Source organism: Leopardus geoffroyi, chromosome C3 (assembly GCF_018350155.1).
Source record: "Leopardus geoffroyi isolate Oge1 chromosome C3, O.geoffroyi_Oge1_pat1.0, whole genome shotgun sequence".
NCBI lineage: Eukaryota > Metazoa > Chordata > Mammalia > Carnivora > Felidae > Leopardus > Leopardus geoffroyi.
The window spans coordinates 44,759,664-44,780,958 of NC_059338.1; the positions used below are offsets into that span (position 1 = coordinate 44,759,664).

General features: G+C 50.7%; 1 protein-coding gene across 3 annotated transcripts in view; it reads right to left on the reverse strand.

Moving 5' to 3' along the window:
• Nucleotides 1-21,295, reverse strand: part of NCF2 (neutrophil cytosolic factor 2) — a 33,012-nt gene that overhangs the window by 5,446 nt on the left and 6,271 nt on the right. For 2 of the 3 annotated variants that reach the window (XM_045452649.1, XM_045452651.1), the window contains exons 3-14: nucleotides 17,157-17,265; nucleotides 11,984-12,118; nucleotides 10,992-11,099; nucleotides 9,397-9,456; nucleotides 7,948-7,991; nucleotides 6,308-6,449; nucleotides 6,017-6,085; nucleotides 4,957-5,032; nucleotides 3,016-3,041; nucleotides 2,472-2,623; nucleotides 2,250-2,361; nucleotides 1,688-1,750 (exon numbers count right to left, since the gene is read on the reverse strand). In XM_045452649.1, the coding sequence (XP_045308605.1) occupies nucleotides 1,688-1,750; nucleotides 2,250-2,361; nucleotides 2,472-2,623; nucleotides 3,016-3,041; nucleotides 4,957-5,032; nucleotides 6,017-6,085; nucleotides 6,308-6,449; nucleotides 7,948-7,991; nucleotides 9,397-9,456; nucleotides 10,992-11,099; nucleotides 11,984-12,118; nucleotides 17,157-17,265 (1,096 nt within the window). The remainder of the gene's footprint in view (nucleotides 1-1,687; nucleotides 1,751-2,249; nucleotides 2,362-2,471; nucleotides 2,624-3,015; nucleotides 3,042-4,956; nucleotides 5,033-6,016; nucleotides 6,086-6,307; nucleotides 6,450-7,947; nucleotides 7,992-9,396; nucleotides 9,457-10,991; nucleotides 11,100-11,983; nucleotides 12,119-17,156; nucleotides 17,266-21,295) is intronic. The other variant, XM_045452650.1, reaches the window with a different exon arrangement.

The following is a 21,295-nucleotide window of genomic DNA, read 5'->3' on the forward strand; positions in this document are numbered from 1 at the left end:
CCCCTCACAGGGCCCCAAGGCCTGGGTGGTCTGGAATAGCTTGGCCAGTGTGGTCATTTCCATAGTCTCAAAATCCAATCATAGGTGAAAAACAGTAGCTCTCCGAAGGGTTCACACATGACCTGTTGAATTTTGTACTGCCTACTGCTGTAACTGCAGATGCAGTGCAGCAGTGCAGCAGCGTGCAAGGCTTTCCGTCATGTGGCCCTGTTGCCTTGCCAACCTGTCTCCCGGCACTCGCCCTGTCGTGTCCAGTAACACCGACCCCCCCTTCACCCACTGCCGCCTCTTAGGGTCTTCCCTCTGCCCTTCCATCTGTATAAGGCGCCCTAACTTCCTCCACCTTGCTAATTGCTATTTACCACTTTAAGGCTAAGCCTCCAGATGATTTCAGCATCATTTTTTCTAGGAAGACGACTGACTTGTCCCACCTTCCTTCAATATGTTTGGGTGAGAGCGCCTCCCATGTGCTTATAAAACGGTATGCCATTCGTGCGTTTCTGTCAGTTTACTTAACACATGCCCTGCGTTTTCCCCCAAGAAGAGCCTATGTCTTACTAGTTTTCTTTTTAAGTCTATTTATTTTGAGAGAGAGAGAGAGAGAGAGTGTGTGTGTGTGTGTGTGTACGTGCATGAGCAAGCAGGAGAGGGGCAGAGAGAGGGAGAGAGAGAATCCCAAGCAGGCTCCATGCTGTCAGCACAGAGCCCAACCCAGGGCTGTAACTCACGAATCATGAAATCCACAACCTGAACAGAAGAAATCAAGGAGTAAGATGCTTAACCGGCTGAGCCACCCAAGCATCCCATGCCTTAATAGTTTTTATATCTCCAGTGCCTAGGGAGAGCAGAAGTGTTCAGCAAATGTTTGTTGAAGAATAAATAGACAAATGCTAGAAACAATCCAAATATCCACGAAGAGGTGAATCAATAAACAAATTGTAGTATTCATACTATGGAATACCTTTTAGCAATACCATCAGCAATCAAAAGAAAGGGACTATTATGGGGCGTCTGGGTGGCTCAGTGGGTTAAGCATCTGATTTCGGCTCGGGTCATGATTTCATGGTTTGTGGGTTCGAGTCCTGCATCGGGTTGTCTGCTGTCAGCACTGAGGTTCGCTTTGGATCCTCTTTCCCCCATCTTCCTCTGCCTCAACCCTACTTGTGTGCATGCTCACGCACTCACACACACACACACACACTCTTTCTGTCAAAAACAAACATTAAAAAAATGGACCATTAAAACAAAAAAGTATATATAAAAATGGAAGAGTATATATTGAAATGGGTGATAAAAATTTATACATACAGTATATATATTCGTAGGAATATATATGTACTGCACCATCCACTTACATGAAATGACATAAAAGACCAAAAAAAAAGTGTGATGGTACATTGACAGGTATGTTGATGGATGCTTTTCAGGGGCCATGGTTGTGGGAAGGAATTAACATCAACAACAAGAAGAAATGGCAACTTTTCCCTCCCGGAGACAAAGGGACGGTCAAGAGTGTTAACTTGTAGCCACTACTTCTAGCCTCTAACTTTGCTCCTAACTCCAGCTAAGTCTTTTCTAGGCCCTGAGGTCTAGAAAGGTGTCCAAGAATGTAGGCAGGCCCTGGAGTCAAACCACCCACCGAGCCCTTGCTCCTCTCCTGATGGGCGGTACTCTTGGTCAAGGTTACCTCTCTTTGCCTTATCTCCTCCATTATAAGATGGGATGATGGTTCCTCTGAGAGTTTCGGGGACTGTAAGAATGGATACGCAGCGTGCACTTAGCACACCATATGGCACGTGGTTAGTTCCTAATAGAAGCTTCCTATTAGTAGGACGTTTATCCAAGTCCTCTCTTTGTGAACTAAATGCTCTCTATTACCTTCCAGCCTCAAGTGCTCTTCCCATGGAAACTTGAAGTGGAGAATGGCTAGGAGCTCAGCCTCAGTTAGGATTTTGTTCCCACCTTGCTTGAGAGTGATGGGCCTAAACGTTGGCTGGCAGAGAGGACTGAGAGGCTTCCTGGGCATTCTTGGGCCTGCTCTTCTCCTGTAGGGACCCCTCTCCTGGCTGCATCCAGGGCCCCTAGCCTCAGGTGAAAGGGAGGCAGAGGTGTTAGCCACCCTAACCTCAACACCAGGCACAGTGCCCGGCTCACCATAGCGCTCGGTAAGTGTCGGAATGTGGACTGTCCTTGAGGAAGTGGCCCAGTACAGACATGACCTCAGGTGCCCTTGGGCTCGCCGCACTCACCACTGTGTTCTCACACCACACAGTCAGGCTGTAGTTTTTCACCTGGGCCCAGGCAGCCTTCATGTTCTCTTCCGAGAGGGGCACCAGCTCATTGCTGTCCCGAGGCCGGTAGCTGGGGAGACAGGAGTGAGAAGCACGTCGGAGAACAGCAGTGCAAATTCTCTTCTCTCCTCCAGGCCCATGCCAGGCCCCCGGCTGCACCCTCTCTGTGGGTGGACCCACCTCAGCCGAGTGTGCTCCGGCAGGAGCTCCAGTTTCTTAGACACCATGTCCCGGACCTGGCTGTAGGGGAGCCCGGGCTGCGTCTCCATGACCACCGTGTACTTGAAGTGCACCTTGAGCGTGTAGGGCATGGGAATGCTGAGCTTTACTTCCTGAGGGGAGAGGAAGCAACGAGAACTCCTGAGCGTCTGAGGCCTGTCCTGAGTGTGCTCACGGGGAGTACTCGGTGTGGTGGGGAGAGGCCAATAGCTCACCGGCTCGACAGCCGCGGGAGGACTTTCAGAGAGTCCCTAGACCCCTCTGGCCTGGATGGGAATTCCTCTGGGCCAGAAGATCTGGCCCATGGGCTGAAGGCCAGTAGGAAATGCGTGCACTGGGCGGGGAAGGTTGTCAAGGGGTGCCTAGCCCAAGGATGGCGTGTGGTGTTAGCTCACCCACCCTTCCTTTGGGACTCTTTCTATAATCCAGGGAGACAGGCTTATGGTGGATAGCTTAAGCTTTTTCTTTCTCTAGCATTTGAAATAGTGCAAGGAGAAATGGTTACCTTGGACTCTTCTTTTTCTTTTTGACCTAAATGGAGAAGGTAAGTAAAACAAAAGAAGATGGTGAATGAACGCTCTGGGCCAGCCCCTGACTTACACAGAAGGGAACCCTCTTAGAACAGGACACCAGCTTCTTACCTTGAACTCCGGGGTGATTCTTCACCCTAATAAACGGTGGGGGAATCCCACTGCAGGGAAATGGGCAAGACGAAGCCCAAACACACAAATGAACCCAGTCCGTGCCCACGGGGAACATACAGGCAAGTGTTGGAGGACCAGCACGTCCCCAGCAATGCATGGGGTTAGCAGGGACCCAAAGTCCAATTAAACCAGTGGGCTCTGGAGTCATGACAGCAGGGAGTGCAAGATGAGCCAGGGGCCGCGAGAAGGAACGTTAGAACCACTTATTTTTACCTTGTCCTTTATTTTTGTGTATGTTTCCTAAGGTGCATAATATATTAATGAAGCAATACGCACATAATTTATATAAGAGAAATCTGCATGAAGATACTCACTAGAAAGAGCACATGATCAAAACCACTGATCTCAAACCCAGCTAACCACTAGAATTCCTTGGAAGGTTTTTTTTTTTTCTGGAAATACAGATTCTCAGGTCCAATTCTAGCCCTAAAAAATCAGAATCCAAGCCCTACGAATCTATATTCATAAAATCTTTCTAGGTTAATATGTGATCCTTGGGGCGCCTGGGTGGCTCAGTTGGTTAAGCGTCCAACTTCGGCTTAGGTCATGATTTCATGGTTTGTGAGTTCGAGTCCCACGTGGGGCTCTGTGCTGACAGCTCAGAGCCTGGAGCTATTTTGGATTCTTGGTCTCCCTCACTCGCTGCCCCTCCCCCACTCAGGCTCGCGCGCGCGCGCACGCTCTCTCTCTCTCAAAAATAAACATTAAAAAAAATTTAATATGTGATCCTTGTTAGGCCCCTAGACAGAAAAGATAAAAACAAAAAAAAAACTGAGGGTGATCTGAGGGGTAATTAGAGAAATTTTAATACGAAATATACACTATAATATTATGTTAATGTTCAATGTCCTTGACATAATGATTGTGCTGTGCTTATGCAGAAGAGTAGAGCTAATGCTCCAGTGTAGGGTGAAATGCCATGAGTCTGTAACTTCCTTTCAAGCGTCTCAGAGGGGAGGGTGGGGAGCGAAGCAAGTACACGGTACAAAACGTTAACAATTGGTGAATTTAGGTGAAAGGTATTCTGGTGTTTATTGTGCTACACTTTTCAACTTTTGATCTGTAGCTTTGACGTTTTTCAAAATAAAGTTGGAAGTGTGGGGAGCACCCGAAAGGGTCCTGGTGATCTGGCAGGCATAACACCCATCCATCCAGGATATGGACAAACCATCTATCTATTCAATGCATCTCTACCAAACCCTTCTCCAGAATGCTTAATGCTTAAACTCTATTAGTGACCCAAAGCTCCTTCCCCAGGCTTTTTCTCTATACATCCGGAGAAGGCCCTTTCGTATCTGCCCTTAGCTCTTTGTCTATGCCTCAGGGCTCTGCAAAGCAGTTTCTTTTCCAGATAGACCTCCTTGGACATTTGAAAAAAACCTCTCCATCCCCTTCCAAGGAAATGCGTGTAATAACTCCAACCTTCTCTCTTGGGACATGGTTTCAGTACCTAATGACTGAGGAGTCCGGTGACTATTTGAGTTGGACACTCCACTGCCCCCCAGAAACCAGCTACATTTGCCCAAGCCCCATGGGTGTTCTAGGACATCTGTTTGCTATGTTTTGGGTGGGTGGGTGGTGTAGGAGAGAGGGCCCCTGGGGCTATGTGTTCATAAACTGAGTGGCATGTTGGGAGGAGGAGAAAGCAGAATCTCCCAGAAGCCTGGGAGAGCAACTCTGTCAGGAAGTAGTCTGGAGCATTCCTGCACCCGGGCCAAGGATGTTGTTCCAAGGACACTAACCTGGTGGCAACTGGGGTCTTCCGGGAGCATGAGAACTGGGAGGAGCTGGGATATCAGAATCTGGGGAGGCTTCCTCCTGGAGGTGACAGAGAGGGTGAGAGCCTTCATTCAGACAAAGTTCTTAGTTAGGAGTGGGACAGGGGGAGGCCAAATGGAAAGGAGCCAGATGTAAATGGCTTCCTAAAAGTTGGAGGGGTGGTAACAGTCAGGGAGACTAAGGAAAGTGCTGGTTAAAGGGGAGGCAGGGTTGGCCTGGTGGAAAAGGTAGAAAGGAGAACCCTGACCCCCTCCTAAGAGGCCTTCACTGCCCAACCACACTGGAAATCCGCTGGACATGAGGGAGGCCCCCGAGTCTTGTGTTAGCTCCCCCTCGCACTCCACATCTTGCTCCTTCAAAGGAGAAGGTCCATTTCTCATTTGTGTGGCATTTAAAACATTTCAAGCCATCTGGGTATAGTAACTCTGACCAGGGAGGGCCAAGCCCACAGAGGACAATCAGTTGCACAGTCTAGAGAGAGACAGGTTCCCCGCTGTCAGACATCTGCACAGTAGACCCAACAAAGACCACTCACCAGGCCTGGCAGAAGGGCAGGCCTTTGAGGAGTGAAGGGGAAAGCTGGCAAGGCCCAATCTCTGATGCCATGAGTTCATGCTCTAAAACAGATTTTTCTTATTTAATGGGATTTCCCCAGCCAACGCATTGACTGTTCCTCCAGATGAAGAGAAATTTTCCGGGAAGACCTAACCTTCATATACTATAGGCTTTGGGTCCGAAGTCACCCGTGACCAGGAGGAGAGAGGTGGGTGGGCACAACGGGTCCCTCAGATGTCTCCACTTAGCACATCTGGGTGTTTTCCTTCCTTCACCCCAGGGTCCAGCTCTGGGCCGCTGGCACCAACCCAAGGTGGACTCGGTGCTAGTGAGTGAATAAGGACAGCGCTTTTGTCACACCGCCCTTCCCCCCCTCCACAGAGAGGCCTGTCAGTCGTGGGGCAGAGGTCGGGGGCGGGGGAGGGGGGTGGGGGGTGGAAAACAGATCCGGCCTTGACACTACGTTACCTGGGGCTGCTGCTGAGCATGGATCCGCAGCTCAAGTGGTTCAAGGTAGTTGCAGGGAACGAGCCCCTTCTGTGGTGCAACATCACAAAATCAGAAAGGGGGAAAAGGGTGTGCTCATCGGCACCCATAGCACCCATAGTGCCACAGGGCCCAGAGATGCGGGGGAGGGATGGGTATATGGGCAAAAGAAGGTAGCTGGTCGGCAAATGAGGTAGCAGACACCTCAGAAAGCTCTGCCATTGGCTGCCAGGATCCCATGGCCAAAGGAACCACCCCGGGTCCTCTGAATACCTGTCCGTTGAACATGACCGTAGCCCAGTTATCATTGCCCTTCTTCAAGACAAAAACGATGTTCCCTGGCATGACCTGCAGCTCTTCTGCGGTCTCAGGCACAAACCCAAACAGCACACGGTGGGCTTCCCCTTCCAGAGCCCTGCAGGGGTAGACATGAGATGCTGTCCTCTATCCAGCCTGGACTGCATCCCGCCCACGGCTCTATGGGACAAGCAACAATGGACATGGGGCCGGGAGACATGCTCCAGGCACCCTCCAGCTCCACATCTATTGCCTCTGGGACCCTGCAGAGGCAGGACCAGGCAGGAAACTGCATGTGAACCCGCTCCATAACCCTAGAGGCAGTGGGACAGCAATGAAAGACAAAAGACAACACAAGACAGCCAGCCATTGCTCTCCTTGCCCTCCCTTCCCTTCCGAGAAGGAAGCTTCCCGGGTGTGCTTGGCCAGACCTCTGGTCTAGGCTGGGGTAGACAGGGCTAGTGTGACAAGGGGAGCACGCAAGTCAGAGGGCAGGTCAGGGCTAGCTGGGTGAGAAAGGGGGGTGGGGAGGAGGGAGGCCAAGTCCCCCGGAGCCACAGCCAGCGGGCCAGGCACACAGCCGGAAGGAAATGAAGAGCAGGAAACCAGCTCCGGGCGGTGGGGAACGTGTAAAGGTGTCCCGAGACCACCCAGTGGTGTGCTAGGCAATGTCACTGTCCCTTTACCATCTCCTCAAGACCTACTTTGCTCTCGGAGGCCCTGGGAGTGCCGTCTGTGCCACTTCGGAATGTGTGACATCGGGACTGGCTTCAGGGCTGTGTGATGTACCTGCTCTGGCTGGTGGCTCCCTCTCGCTCCCCCTCTGTCCCCTTCCCCTCAGCCCTGTTTCCTGCTTCCAAACAGTGGGCTATTTATGTAGGGAAGACAGACTCCTCCAGCAGGCAGAGTTAGCAATGAGTTCATCAGCCCCCTCATTTTTATAGTTGCTGTTGTACTTTTTTTCATTAAAAAAAAAAAAAAAACACAAAAACACCTTCTTTATTGGGGAGGGGAGCCAGGCTTGCTTCCTTACTTAGAGGAAATTCCTCAGAAAGCTGTAAGTTGTGTCATTCTTGGCTTCTCATCTTATAGAAGAATGGCTCCTTTTTCTTGAGTTGTTCCTCTTCTCCAGAGACCACGTGCCCATAGGGAGTGAAAAACGCCCACTCGGGAAAGGACACACCACCTAGCTTCCCACTCTGCTCGCCCGACTCCCGAAAGCTCTGGCCTCCGCCTCTTCTGAGGAGGCTGCTGCTGGTGCAAAATGGCTCCCCAACCTTTGGTCAGTGTTCTGGCCCCGGAGGGACATGTTCCACAGACTGCCACCCTTCAGCAATGACCCTCGCTATGTGGGTGGCTGTGCACGTTGACCTGGGGGCACAGGGACACCATGTAGCTGCAGCCAGACCCCTGTGGTCAACCCTATCACAGTCCAAGACTCCCATCCCCCCTACATCACTCCATTCTAACCCGGAAAACAGAAAGAGTCCACGTATTAGGCTAAGTTCTGCAGGATTTAGACCCTGACCCCGGCTTCATCTTCTTCACTCTTTTCATTACCATCAGTTCAGGCTTGGAGCTCAGATAGTCTGCACACTGATCTAAATCTAACTTACCTGAAGATCTCTGGGGTTTTGGGTCTGGGTGGAGGTTCAGCTGCCTGTGGAACATTCAGGAGAAATGAAGAAGGGAAGGATAGTAAGGGAAGGAGTGGGGGCGAGAACAGACCGTTAATGGTAATTTGAGCCTTCTTCCACACCAGAAAATCAAAGAATGCATTTCTAGCTGGCTCAGGACACTGTCTAGGGAACGGGAACAGTGTACTTTGACTAAACACTGGAAAATCACCCCTCCCCCCAGCCCCTGGGTACAGTTTCACTAGCACAGCAATTTCTCTTGAGCCAGTCCTGGTTTCTGGAGAATTTTAGCTGTCCCAGAGCAACATGGCGTCACGAGGGGTGCTTTTGACCTTGAGCTCGGTCCCTTTCCTAGGAAAGTTTCCAAAAGCTCTGTTCTATAATTAATGTCTGCTATATCACGTGACACTTGTGGGTATTTAAAATCAACTCAGAACCCACTGACCAGGCAGGAATCTCCTTTCAACGTGTTCCCTGTTCTACACTGAATACCATGGAGCCCACTGATCCGGCTTCTTCCTCCTTGTGGTGTCTCTGCTGCTCTGACGCCCAGGGGGCCTCCACAGGGGCTTTCTTTGTGAAGGAACAAATCAAAGGATCCTGAATCTCTCTAGCCTCCTTTGCTCATCTCACCCTCCAGAGCCCCAGCGTTGGTCACATCCTGGGCTAGCGGCCGTCATTCTGATCCCGGTAGGCTGTCAGTGCTGCTGTCCGAGTGACCAGGTGTGTGAAGCCTGGAGTGCGGCTGTCACGCTCAGAAACCCTTCCCTGTGCTAGTGCTGCCCAGCACGGCTCTAGCGCAACAGCTCAGGTGTTCCTCAGCCTGTCTTCCCTTCTTCCCTTCACAAGGATGGAAATGCCTTCACATTTCCAGACTCCTTACATCATCCAGTCCGCTCAGAACCATCTCTCTGAGCCCAGATTGGTCAGAAAAACGGCTCCCTCCCGGCACCCATCACATTCCTGAGGGAATCCCCTGCACACAGGCAGATGCATGGAGCGGGACCAGCCCACAGCCTCAGACCCCAGGCCCCACGGAGTCCCCTACTAGGCCCTGCGTCTGAGAAGAGGCATCGTCAAAAAGCCTTCTATAGCCTGCCTTTCAATTTCCTGAGAGAATAGTCCAGGCTTCAGGAGAGACTGTCAACAGAGGCTCTCTTAGAACACAGAGAAGTGAAGACTGGGATTGGGGGGAAGCAGGAGGCTTGGTTTCTGGGAACTTGAGGTTAAGCCTAAAACTGCCTCATTCTCCTCACAGTCACGGAACCCGTGACCGAGAATGGCCAGGCAGACAGCGTCAGCAGCAATGAAAGGTCAGTTGAAGGAGCCCTTAACACGAGGCAGTTCAGCACAAATACTCTCCCCAGCTGGATGTTTCCAGAGAGTCCTGGAGACCTGGATCCAGGGAGAAGGACAGGGCTGTCTCACCTGTGGCTGCAGAGGGGCAAACCCCGAGAAACTGTCTTGATCCACCACAGATGCCACCACCTGCAATCGAGGGAGGAAGGTGTAAGGGCCCTGCCAGCACTGTCTCCCCATGCCTCATGGTTTTCCCCGAGATCCCTCCTTTCTCGCACCCTGGGTCCATTCTCACCGGAGCCTGGTCCCAGAGTGAATAGTGGCTAAGGGTTGGATTGTTGACCCTCTGAGTGAGAAGTTCCAGAAACTGAAGTAACTAGTGCCTTCCCAGCCCTGCTAACCCAACAGGTTCTCACTCTAGCTCTCTTTTTTTTTTAATCGAGGTGAAATTCACATAATATAAAATTGACCATTTATTTTATTATTTATTTATTTATCATTTTGTTAATGTTGATTTATTTTTGACAGAGAGACAGAGAGAGAGAGAGAGACAGAGCACAAGCAAGGCGGGGGAGGGGGCAGAGAGAGAGAGACAGACAGACAGACAGACAGAATCTGAAGCAGGCTCCAGGCTCTGAGCTGTCAGCACAGAGCCCAATGCGGGGCTTGAACTTGTGAACTGTGAGATCATGACCTGAGCCAAAGTCGGACACTCAACTAACTGAGCCACCCGGGTGCCCCTAAAATGAACCATTTTAAAGTGGACAATGCAGTAGCATTTAGGACACTCACAATCCTATACAGCCACCACCTCTACCTAGTTCCCAGTCATTTTCCTCACCCCCCAAAAAACGCCACACCCACAAAGTGGTTAGTGCACATCCTTCTCTAGCTAGCACCTGGCAATCACCAAATTGCTTTCTATTTGTGTACGTTTACCCATTCTAGATGGTTCATATAAAGGTAATTACGCAACATGTGGCTTTTGTGTCTGGCTTCTTTCACACAGCGTGATGTTTTCAAGTTTCACCCATGTTATGACTTATATCTGTACTTCATTCCTTTCTATGGCCATTCCATTGTATGTCTACATCACATGTTGCCTGTGCATTCATCCACTGATGGGCTGAGGGGTGGTTCCACTGACCCAGGCGCTCCTGAGCTCTGCTGCTCTGCCAGAACCAGCTACCCAGTCAGGCAGCATTAGCCCTACAGATAAGTCAAAGCCAAGTACACGTCTGGAAGGGGACTGCTGCCTCACTCGGGCTCATTTCTGAGAGGATTTAAGACCTGGATTTAAAGGAGCCCAGTTTACAAAGGAGCATAACCATAGAGCTGTAGAAGTGGGGATATCAAGAGCACCAAGCCAAGAGGATGCCATGCTGGTCCGTTTCACTAACATGTTTCCTCCACATTGACTGAGGGCCTCATAGCTGTGTTTTCTTTCCACTGGCTCAGCCCCCAAGCCGCACACACTGTGACTAAGCCTGTGGCTCCCACCCAGGGTCAGGCTGGAAGGGCAGGATGAGAAGAGCTTGCAGACAAGAAGCTAGAAGCGTTTGCCCGCCTTTCTGCAAGACCTCCACACCGGAAGCAGTCTCTAGCTGCCTGCTGGCCGCGGAGAGCACCAGGGGGGTGCCCTCGTCCCAGGAGTCTTTCCCACCCTGGTCCGTGCACGGCCCATCCCATAGAAGACCCAGGGGAAGCTGAGCGAGCCTACTTACTGTCGCCTTGCCGAGGTAATCCTTCTTGGCCAGCTGAGCCACTTGCCTCTCGTTTGGTCGAAACAGCCTGCCCACAGGGATCACCACAGGCTCATACAGCTTCTGTTTCTAGAACACAGCACGGTATTTCCTTATCTGGGAAACAGGGATAATGATGCTTGTCCTGCCTCCCTCACTGAACAGACGCAAAGATTCACTGAGATAACCTCACAAAAGTATTTTTTTTTTAATGTGTCAAGACTGAACTTGTCATTATTTCGGAGTATCTAAGGTAGGAACAGTTGGTTTCTATATTGCCTTACCCCGAGAGGCTGTGTGGACATCTGGCTGTGTTATCTGCTCAGCACGCTTTTTCCCTAGGGGGCTGCCCCTCTCCCACTCTCTGTGGCTCGGGTGGGGCTGTCACTGAGCACAGGGGACGCCACAACCACAAGGTGGCCCAGGGCCCAAGCAAGGCCCATGACAGGCCTCCCTTGGGACTGGTGGCTGCTGACCTGGACAGGCATAGAAAGACTGACTCGAGCCCCCTTCTCCTTGATGTTTTTTAAAAATCTGATTTAAGACTTGCTTTATCCCAATGTGCTCTGACAAACCATGGATCATTTTCACTATTTGTTCACAGAATCAATGCGTTTTTTTGAGGGCCATCATGTGCCTGGCTGTGAGGACTCAGAGGTGAGCACAGCCTCTGGCCTCCTGTGCTCAGATCCAGCCTCCCGTCCCCAGTCCCCCCGGTGCCACCCCAGAGCCCCCACGCCCCCAGAGGGTGGCTGGAGGCAGGGCTCTGCCATCCCCAGCTTCAAGCCTCAGCTTCTCAGCGCTCGCTGCCAGGTTCAAGATCCTACATGGAATTGTACCCCAAGATCAGTGTAACCCAGAGCTCAGAGAAGGTAAAAGCGCCACGTCTATGGTTCCTCAATCCACGTGTCCACTGAAACTAATACAAATCCAGTGAAAATCCTCTTGCCATCCCGCATCATCCATATACTTACCCAAACACATTCCATGGCTTTGTCAATTTTAGAATGTCTCGGCTCAGACTTCATGCTCATGGCCAAAGCTAAATGTTCCTCAGCCTTTTTCCACTCCTCCTTCTTGGCATACATTAAAGCAACATTATATAACACCTAGAAAAGCACAGACCATAACACAAAACTTGAGGCTGCTCCAAATCTAGGCACCAGGGAAGAGCTTGCCTGTAGCTTCTGGAATGTTGCCTGGAGGCATGCCTCCCTTTCTCAGCTTTCCTGGGAATATCTAAAGTATAACACAATCCATCTTGTTACCAAGTCATGCCCGGTCCAAGGACGGTATTAAGAAAACATCACTTGATGCATAAATCCAACATCATGTGCATTGTTCTTTCAACAATCAAATAGGTCAGGAGGGAACAAAAACTATGGTGTTGCTTTAGTAGCGAGAAGAGCGATGTGCTCAAGGCCCTTTGAAGAGTGGGGAATAAAATCCATGCCTGTGGCCTCCCAGTCCAGTTCCTCCTGCCTCTGAGCCTAGGCTAAAAGGCTGAACAGGTGCAGGGTGGGGAGAGAGAAGGTTCCAGATGCATCATCCTGCATCGGCACCAGCAGAACCCTGCCTGAAACAGAACAAGACCGTGGTATAGTCATCAGGGCAGGAGGAAACTCCATGGACAAAAGTGCAGTAGAGCCGGAAAGAGACTCAGCACAAATCCCAGGCAGCGCTTTACTGGGGACAAGCGGGAACAACACATTCACCAATAATCATGATTTCCCAGGTGTTGAGTTGGGTGGTAGGTTCAAGAGTGTTTGTTTTATTATTACGCCTTCAACTTACGCACACGATCAAATCTTTTTTGGATGCATCAGCAAGATAACACAACCACTTGACGAATGAAGGGAAAAGACCCTCAAGCAAAGTTGGAAAAGCAACAGGGAGCGGAAGAAGATCAAGATGGCAACTAATAAAGCGGGTTAACTTTCCTTCATTTTCAGGGCGGTGCAGCAAGGTCTTACAGTACCCGACACCAGGTGTGGAGAATGAGCTGAGCAGCCAGGAGCTTTGTTCGGATGTCAGTTATAAGAGTCACAGCCTGATGCCCCGGGTGGGGTGGAGGTGGTTTGCCAGAGCCTCAGAGCAGAGATACGGTTGGTCAACTGAGGCCTAGTAGAGAGGCGTTGGCTGGCCTTCTCTAACATGTAGAGGCAGTGAGGTGCAGGGGTTAAGGGCACAGGTACCCCAGGGCTGTTTCTGGTATGTGGCCTCAGCTTCACTGTAAATTGGTGACAGTGACTGTGGCTGCTTCCAGACTGTTGTAAGAAATAAATGAATAATTCATAGAAAGCGCTGCTGCAATTGCTTGGCGCATGGTGGGTATTCGACAAACATTTACTCCTACTATGACTACTGTTTGCTGTGCTATGTTGGGGCTTGATGGAAGGCTGAGCAAAGGAGGGCTTTCATCCCCCCAAGTCCTGCCTGCCTTCTCAGGGAAAGTAACAATGCCTGCATGCTTTAGGGGAAGACCACAGGGCTGAGTTTTGCAGACTGATGCCATCCGGGGATTCTTTGTGTTTATAATCAGAGGCTAAAACTAGGAAGGACTTTGTGCTCCTGGAAATCGGTGCTGCCTGTTGGAGGCAGCGTCACTGTCATTCTCCTTGCCATCATCATCATCATCATCACTGATGCCACCTACTGACCACCCATTGTGGGCCTTTTTGTCTACATTATCTCTAAGCCACACAAACCACCATATGAGCTGTGGCCTCACTTCTGTGCGTCTATAGTTTTTCCATTGCAATTCTCTTGTCCCGACCTCACCACCTCAGATTACACGTGACCATGAGCTCCTGGGTGCTAACACCTTGTCTTGTGGACCACTGGACCTCTATGCCCAACACTAGCAGGCACTAGAAATGTATACAAAAATACACAGGTTTGTTAATGAATGTGGATGAAGTAAGTACTCAGTCCTTCTTTACAGATGATAAGGAGCCTAAGGCTCAGAAATGACATATAACTTAACCTAAAATTGTACAATGAGTAAGTGTTGGGCTGGGATTTGATCCCTATCTACCTGATTCCAAAGTCTTTGCTTTTAATGGTAGCCAGCTTCCAAGATGGCCCCCAGTGATTCTCACTTCTTGGCCCTCACCCTCTTGTTTCCTCCCACAACCAATGTAGCTGACGTGTATAGCCAATAGGATAGTATGGAAACGAGGGGGTGTGGCATTTGAAGCTATGTTATAAAAGACATTGACCCTCCATATTAATTTCTCTCGGATCACTTCTTTCTCTGGGGGAAGCCAGCTGCCATGTTCTGACAAGACTCAGACATGTGATGGAGAGTTTCATGAGCAAAGACCTGAGGCCTCCTACCAACAAGTAACACTAACTTGCTAGACATGTAAATCAGCTTAGAAGGTAGACCCTTGGGCCCCAGTCAAGCTTTCAGATGATGGCAATGTTGGCCAACATCTTGACTGCAACCTCTTGAGAGCCTCTGAGCCAGAACCATCCAGCTACACCACTCTTGGATTCCTAACCCCAGAAATTGAGAGATAATAAATGGTATTGTTTCAAGCCACTGCATTTCAGAGCAATTTGGTATTCATCAATGGATAACCAATGTACTTCCTCTCTGTAACAGTCTGCCACCCACATCCCCAATTTGGTGCAGGGCCTCATCCAGATAAAAAGAACGGTTTATCAAGGCAAGTACAGATGGGTGGCAGGATTGTGTTTCCATGGAGTTAGTGGCTGGTGCGGGGCGATGGGACCAGGACTAAGCCCAGAAGCAAAGATTTACATTCCCTTCCCAGGCTATTTCTCAGCCTCCATGAACTGTTGCCTTCATGCACGCTCGACTGGCCCAGCCCAGTGCTGGCCATGTGCACAGGAAGCAAGGAGAACTCAAGTCTGCTTAAAAATTCCTATTTGGTTCTCTGCGACCTTCTTCTTAAGACCTTTTCCCACAACAGGTTTTTGTTACTCCATGACTGGAAAAACCTGAGACTCTTCAAAAAGAATGGTGTGATTTTGCAGAAGCCAGGATTCTACCTTGGTGGGAAGAGAAGGGGTGGCCTTATAGGTAGGAAAATGACGGGACGGCCCCCTATGGCATAAATAAGGGCCTTAGACCCTGAAAACTCCAGCTTCACCTGCAAAGAGGCCCCCACAGCCAGTATTTCCTGCCCCTTGGTCATTTCAGCTCCAATTACAGGGGAATGCCAATGTTTTATGATCCCTTTTTCTAGAGCCACTTGGTCTTCCAACCGTTTAATCTGTACAAGTGGTTCTCCCTGGGCAGGGGTTTGTGGGGGGTGGTGATCAGAAATGTCTAGAGATATTTTAGGTTGTCCTGTGGCCGAGAGGGGTGGGGCTACTGAGATCTGATGGCTAGAGGCTAGTGTACTGCTAAACCAACCCCAGTGCCCAGGACAGTCCCCTACAACAAAGCAGTACCTGCCCCAAGACATCAGTAGTGGCCTGGTTCAGAAACCTGACTCTAGAAGCTGGCCGAATGCGAACCAGTTCTCTGAAATTTCCAAAGCCTCGTTTTCCGAGACTATGAGAAGCTGTTGGCCTGCTGCAGGGCAGGATGGGGGCACACGTCCCCAGGGGCCTGGGCAGCTGTGGCCTCTATTATTAGCCCCGAGCAACCCTGAGAACGCTTGGCTTCTCCTGCCTAAGAGAGTAAAGCAAGGGGATTTTTTTTATCAGCAATTCTTCTAAATAAAGATCTGATAAGTGCAGGGATTTTAGGTTTTAAAGCTGGTGCTGTGTATTTGGAGTTTAGGAGGGGGGTGGGGAGGGTTGGTTGGAGAAAGCACACGAGGCTGTGAAGTCAGAGCCAGTGATGTTTCTCCCTTCTGGTAACACAGAAAATAAGTTCTCCTTCTATGGAAACCTTCCCTCAATTTGTGCTTTGAGCTGTTCTTTGAACGAGGGAGGACAGATTTGTGCCAAATTATCCTCACTCTTTCTCTGGGTATCGACCAAGTACATGAGGCCTGAACCATTAATAGCAAAGAGCGTGGTCTGTGACTTGGGAACAAGAGCAAGGTTACGGCAGGTCCTGCGTGGATAGCAAACCCATGATTTTGGATTTGTTAGTATAATGCTAAGCAAATAGCTTGTCAACCTGAATTATGAAAATTATTATGAATACTTTCACAGGCCAGCACACTCGGGTCCAGCCTCCCTTCAGAGAGCCCAGCAGGCTCATTTCTGCACGGTCCTTTGAGCCTCGTTAAGAAAATGCATGCTTCAATAACCAGAGACTCCAGGATGAGCCTGAAGGTATCAATCTGAGGCTTTTCTTTCTTTCTTCTTCTACTTGTTTTTTTTTTTTTTTTTTTTTTAAAGTTTATTTATTTTTGGGACAGAGAGAGACAGAGCATGAACGGGGGAGGGGCAGAGAGAGATGGAGACACAGAACCGGAAACAGGCTCCAGGCTCTGAGCCATCAGCCCAGAGCCCGACGCGGGGCTCGAACTCACGGACCGCGAGATCGTGACCTGGCTGAAGTCGGACGCTTAACCGACTGCGCCACCCAGGCGCCCCCTACTTGTTTTTTTTTAATGTTTATTTTATTTTTGAGAGAGAGACCAGAGTGTGAGTGGGGAGGGGCAGAGAGAGAGGGAGACACAGAATCCGAAGCAGGCTCCGGGCTCTGAGCTGTCAGCACAGAGCCCGACTCGGGGGCTCAAACCTGCAAACCATGAGATCATGACCTGAGCTGAAGTCAGACACTTAACCCACTGAGCACCCCAGATGCCCCAATCTGGGTCTTTTCTTTTTCTTTTTTTTTTTTAATTTTTTTTTTTTCAACGTTTATTTATTTTTGGGACAGAGAGAGACAGAGCATGAACGGGGGAGGGGCAGAGAGAGAGGGAGACACAGAATCGGAAACAGGCTCCAGGCTCTGAGCCATCAGCCCAGAGCCCGACGCGGGGCTCGAACTCACGGACCGCGAGATCGTGACCTGGCTGAAGTCGGACGCTTAACCGACTGCGCCACCCAGGCGCCCCAATCCGGGTCTTTTCTTAAGGGGAAATCGGAGTCCCGAGGCACAGGAGGCTTTTCCAAGCCCCCAGGGGTTTCAGCAGATCGCTGTGGATCAGAACTGTCTGCTGTCCCTCAGCCACCGTGCACTCCTGCCCAGGCTGGGCCCTTCCTCCTTACCTCACAGGCAAACAGCTTGAACTGCAGCCCCAGAATCTTGTAGTCTATCAGCTGATTCCCTCGAAGCTGAGTCAAGGCCTCTTTAAGGTCTTTGATAGCTGAATCATATCTGCAGGACAGAGAGAGAGGAAACACAGTCCAGGGCACAGAGGAGCAAATGTGGGACAGGATGGGTGTCTGCCTCCTCCCTTTCCTGACCCATCTCACTGGGACAAAAAAGCCTGCTGGTCCCTTTTGGCCTGCTCTAGTTCTTTGCCAAGCCCGAGCCCCAGTATCTCCTAGTGCTCAGTGTGAGTGGCGCCCCGTGGCGTGTGCATGCCAGCACCCCTGTCCCCTCCCCCAACCCACAGTCTCAGGAAGCCACAGGGATTTTCTTCTCTGTTAACTGCATTCAACTCCCACCTTTCTGACAAGCAGCTTGTCACTTCCCAGTGGAGCCCTCACCCTCGCTGCCCCTGAGTCTCCGGAGCTGATTTGGAGCACTGCTCCCTCCCCGCTCCCCACCGTCAGGCCAGGCACAGCTCCCGGGACCCCTTCCACGGCCCACGACATCACCCTCCTTCCCGGAACTTTCTCCTTCAGCTTCTTTGGAGTCCAACTTAGCTCTTGGTTTTGCGGCCTTCTTAGTCTCCCCCGGCCGCTGCCCTCCCCACACACTTTGGAAAACAGAAGAAAGAAACCACCAATTAAGCCAGATGGCTTTTCTAATGCTGCTCCTGGCACTGCCCTTTGGCTTTGTTGCATTGGCACCATGCTCACTGGCTCAAGGTGTACGGGCTGCTGTCGCTGGATTTGCGACAGAGAACGGGCCTGACCACATCAACAGTGCCTTCCTCAATGTGGGCAGGACCCAGACCAGGTCTCCTTGGCCTGCCCCTGACCTCTGCAGAGGCCCCAGTGAGAGGCAGCCCTTGCTGGGCGGCAGGGGGTGGAAGGCAGGAAAATCAAGCCGTCCCCACCTCCCTAGCGCCCTGGCCGGGCAGGAACAAATTTCCCTGGCTGGTTGTGGGCAACAGAAACAACAGTGCCGAGGCCACTGTCTGACCTGGAGCTGCCGTGAGCAGCTGCCCTTGGAGGCAAGCCTGGAATCAGGTCACGGGCTGGTCGCGTGGTGTAGGGCAGGCACCCCAGGACAGGGGCCACGAGCGCAGGACCAGGCCCATCAGTTCTGCTATTAACCGGGAGACCTTGGCAAAGTACTTCCCTGGTCTCAGGTTCTGCACCAATAATACGAGCACAGGGGCACCTGGGTGGCTCAGTCTGTTAAGCCTCTGACTTCAGCTCAGGTCAAGATCTCACGGTTTATGGTTTTGAGCCCCACATCAGGCTCCATACTCAGAGCCTGCTTGGCATTTTCTCTCTCCCCCTCTCTCTCTGCCCCTCCCCCTCTTGTGCTTTCTCTCTCTCTCTCTCTCAAAATGAATGAATGAACTTAAAAAAATTTTTTAAATACTTAAAAATAACATGAGTGTATTATGTATAGGAGCATATTGTATTCGAGGAGCATATAATAGGAGGAAGTTCCTAGGATGTGGTCCAAGATCTAATTTCTGGAGTCAAAACCACTTGGACCTGAGTCCTAGCTCTGCCGCTTATGATCTGGTGATGGAGAGAAAGTTGTTGAATTTGTCTGAGTCTGTTTGCTCCTCTTCACAGAGAATAATTGTAGCATGTGCCTCCCAGGGTTGTTGTGGGAACGAAGTGAGATGTGCTCAGGATCACGCTTGGCACACACAGCAGGTTTACTGCTATTATTATTAATTATTTTAGCTCTAAAATTCTGGCAATTAAATTCATACACCCATCCTTTATTATGTGCTGAACACGGTACGGTGAATGAGGTTTTATCCGGAGGTAAAACCCCACGGCTGTAGCAGCTGGAACCGTGACCTCAGCGGGCTTCAGGGCTGACCAGGAGGACGGGCTGGCCTGACAGGCCTAAGCTGCGTGAGCCCCGGGTGGCTGGGGCAGAAGCTAGACATTCTGTCACCCTTGCTTTGAAGTAACTCCCACAGCGGCGGCGTCTATAAGAGTAATGGAAGAAAGGCTGCATCTGAGCCAGGAGAATGGCTTTCTCTCTCACATCCTTGCTGTGTTCACACAGATGATGGTAAAACCCGTTAAAAGCGCACAGCCACTCCTTCAGAAGCAGGAAGCACGTCAGGTCGTTTCTATGTTCTTGGAGACGGTGCGGAGAAGGGGGAGGGAGCGGGCATCCCTGTTTCTTCTTTCTAAGCTGGGAGACTGGGTGACCGGCTCGGATTCACGGAGCCCAGAAGAAGGGCAGGCGGAAACGCAGGTGTCCTTGTCCTTGGGCACAGGCACTTTCCACCTTGCCAGGCACCTGTGTGTGAGGTAGCGGAAGGGCCCCAGAGGGCATGCTTGGAGCGCTGCCAGCGTTCACCTGCACCTGTGCCTTCCTCCCTGGCCAGCTGGCCGCGCAGGTGGCTTTCAGCTGTGACGTAACACTGCCTGTGTCTACCTGGTAGTGAACGAGCTCCACACGGCCCTCAGAATTCTCCCGTCCAGTCCGACAGGTTCTAAAGATCCGGGTCCCGGTGGGAGGGAGAGAGAGAAAGAGCTGACAGATTACTCAAAGTGCTCACTTTGTGCTAAAAATGTCTGGTTTCAAAGCATCGCCCTAACTGCCTGCTGCACCCACAGCGTCCCCTAGGAGGCCAGGGTGCTGGCAGCTTCCTGCGGGTTCTGCTTGGCCAGGCGGGAGGGCTTTCTCCACACCCACCCAGAGAGGGCTGCCCTGGACCCAGAGCCCCCCCCCCCCCCCCCCCGGGAGGGCTCACCAGCACAGCAGCAACCTCGAGCGGCTTTTCACCAGCTCTGAGCCCGAGAGGGTTTACAATCCTCATTTTTGCAGTACTCCCCGTAAAGGTTTCTCAGGGACCACTGACGTTCCTGATTGTTCCCGCGCCACCACTGCCCAGGCAGCCCAGGATCCTGCAGCTCTGGCACTTGTATCCAGGATGCTGGAGAATTCTAACAAGCTGAAGTCAGAATGTGAGACACCTCCATGCAGGGGGAGGCTCTGTTGTGCTGCGTCTGTGGGCCGTTCTAAAGTGTTCTAAAGTGTTTGCTGTTCCTATCACAGCCCTAAGATTCATAAGGCTCAGGGTCCGAACTGCAACTTAGAGCTCCTTCCCCTTCCAAAGGAGAAGGCTGGGTCGGACAAGGTCCTGGTCAGCACTGAGGCACCGCCTGCCTTCTCGGACACACACTCAAACTTCGTTCTCTGCAATTTCATAATGATGGGAGAGCCATGCAACAACACGTAAAAGTGGGGGAAACAGAGAGAAAGAAGCATGCATGACATTGTCACCCTACACAAGTCCCATTGTAATCTGGAAGAATTCCTAACCTAGTCATTTTCCTGGACCCCATGGCACTCATTTCATTTTTTTTTTTAATATGTGAAATTCATTGTCACATCGGTTTCCATACAACACCCAGTGCTCATCCCAACAGGTACCCTCCTCAATACCCATCACCCACCCTCCCCCCCCACCCCCCATCAACCCTCAGTTTGTTCTCAGTTTTTAAGAGTCTCTTATGCTTTGGCTCTCTCCCCCTCTAACCTCTTTTTTTTTTTTTTTTCTTCCCCTCCCCCATGGGTTCCTGTTAAGTTTCTCAGGATCCACATAAGAGTGAAACATTTTGGTATCTGTCTTTCTCTGTATGGCTTATTTCACTCAGCATAACACTCTCCAGTTCCATCCATGTTGCTACAAAGGGCCGTATTTCATTCTTTCTCATTGCCACATAGTAGTACTCCATTGTGTATATAAACCACAATTTCTTGGGGTGCCTGGGTGGCTCAGTCGGTTAAGCCACCGACTTCAGCTCAGGTCATGATCTCAGGGTCTGTGAGTTCGAGCCCCGCATTGGGCTGTGTGCTGACAGCTCAGAGCCTGGAGCCTATTTCAGATTCTGTGTCTCCCTCTCTCTGACCCTCCCCCATTCATACTCTGTATCTCTCTGTCTCAAAAATAAATAAACGTTAAAAAAAATTAAAAAAAATAAATAAATTTTAAAAAATTAAAAAAAAATAAACCACAATGTCTTTATCCATTCATCAGTTGATGGACATTTAGGCTCTTTCCATAATTTGGCTATTGTTGAGAGTG